At 49.8% G+C, this 1489-nt stretch overlaps 1 protein-coding gene across 1 annotated transcript; it reads right to left on the bottom strand.

Annotated features, from left to right (window-relative positions):
* Nucleotides 1-204: 204 nt before the first annotated feature.
* Nucleotides 205-1374, bottom strand: AK88_05675 (uncharacterized protein; the record flags this gene model as incomplete). Its single annotated transcript, XM_012483277.1, has 1 exon — nucleotides 205-1374. One exon carries the CDS (start codon nucleotides 1372-1374, stop codon nucleotides 205-207), a length of 1170 nt encoding a protein of 389 aa, XP_012338700.1.
* Nucleotides 1375-1489: the final 115 nt, after the last annotated feature.

A 1489-nucleotide genomic window follows, 5' to 3' on the forward strand; every position in this document is an offset into this window, starting at 1 on the left:
AGATATATTAAAAGAAGTTGACAAGATAACGCTAGCAAAACAAAGCAGAAGTGCGCAGCAAAAAACACAAACGAAAAAAAAAAAAAAAAAGAAGGTATAGAATAATGTAAAGTAGAAGTATATTATGTATATCACATAATGAAGCAAAAGTGGTCTAATGTTAGCATGCGTTATGTCGCATTCATATGCCCCGTCATGCGAATGTCAGAGCTGTTGCAATAGGTCATCCACATATAACTCCTTATCCTGCAAACTGCGTTCGACTTCGCACTGTTCTACGACTAATGCCAGGAGCAGTATCCATGTTTGTGCGGTTAACGGTTTTTTCATGTAAGGTTGCGGATGCAGTGGTTGCGACCGTGGTACATCTCTCACTCTATCTTCTGCGGCCATTACTTTTTCTACTAGAAGTACTTCGCCTTTTTCCGACACTGTCGCCTCCTGTACAGTATTCAACAAATGCTTAAACCACTCCTCGTCGCTATATGTATCCGTCCGTTTATGCTGTCTTGCAATCCATTCTTTCCACAACCGCAGTGTCTTCATCTGCAGGGTTGCCGCCTCACCGTTGTCAATGTGCCCGGATACGCCGTGGTCGGCGTCTGCCGCCATGTGCTCGCGCAGGTATTGTTTCCAATCCGCTGTTAATTGCAAAAACCACGGCTGCGTCGTGCACGGCTGCAATAGGTGCTTGCTGCGGTCAATCCAGTTAATCCATGGGGTGCAGTCCGACGTCGCGTCCCCCGGAACAGTAGAGGGACGCTGTTCTCTTTCGGTATCTAGGGTGTCCATACAATTCAATCGGTCCTGTTCGTTAGGTGGAGACGGGTCCTGGTCTAACTGTATAGTTTCCATACAACTCCATGGATCGGGGTCCTTTTCGTTAGGTGGACAAGGGTCCGTGGCTAACTGTATGGTTTCCATACAACGCCATGGATCGGGGTCGTGTTCATGCGGTTGACAAGGGTGCGTGGCTACGTGTATGGTTTCTGTACACTTCCATCGGTGCTCGTCGTTAGGTGGAGAACGGTCCGTTTGTAACTCTTTAGTTTCCATGCAACGCCATGGATCGGGGTCATTCAATGGGCATGCATCCGTTCCGTCGGAATCGGTGGGTGGATCCAGGGTTGTCGAATGGTGGGTTGTCGAGTCCTCGTTCGAAGAAGAAGCCGGGGAACTACGGTGCCCATGGCGGTCCCCCATAAACTCTTCAACGAGCATCTGCAAATAGTCGTCTTTGACGTTTTCCCATTCCGCCGCTGCACATTCGTTGAGCACTTCTAGATGTAGCTCGATGAGCGTGCGTTTATGCACGCGCGGATGACGTCGTCCGCGGCGGCCGGCAGCAGATGCAGGTGGCCTATCCCTAATCATCGTGTACCCGTAATCGGGTGGCGGTAGTTCGCGGCGTTGTAGATGGTCTAGAATTTCTTCGTCGAGTGGCGGTGACGGCACGTCACGAACGGTTCGAAACTTTCGTCGTCGTTTT

The sequence above is a fragment of the Plasmodium fragile genome (genome assembly GCF_000956335.1).
Source record: "Plasmodium fragile strain nilgiri unplaced genomic scaffold supercont1.226, whole genome shotgun sequence".
NCBI classification, from domain to species: domain Eukaryota; phylum Apicomplexa; class Aconoidasida; order Haemosporida; family Plasmodiidae; genus Plasmodium; species Plasmodium fragile.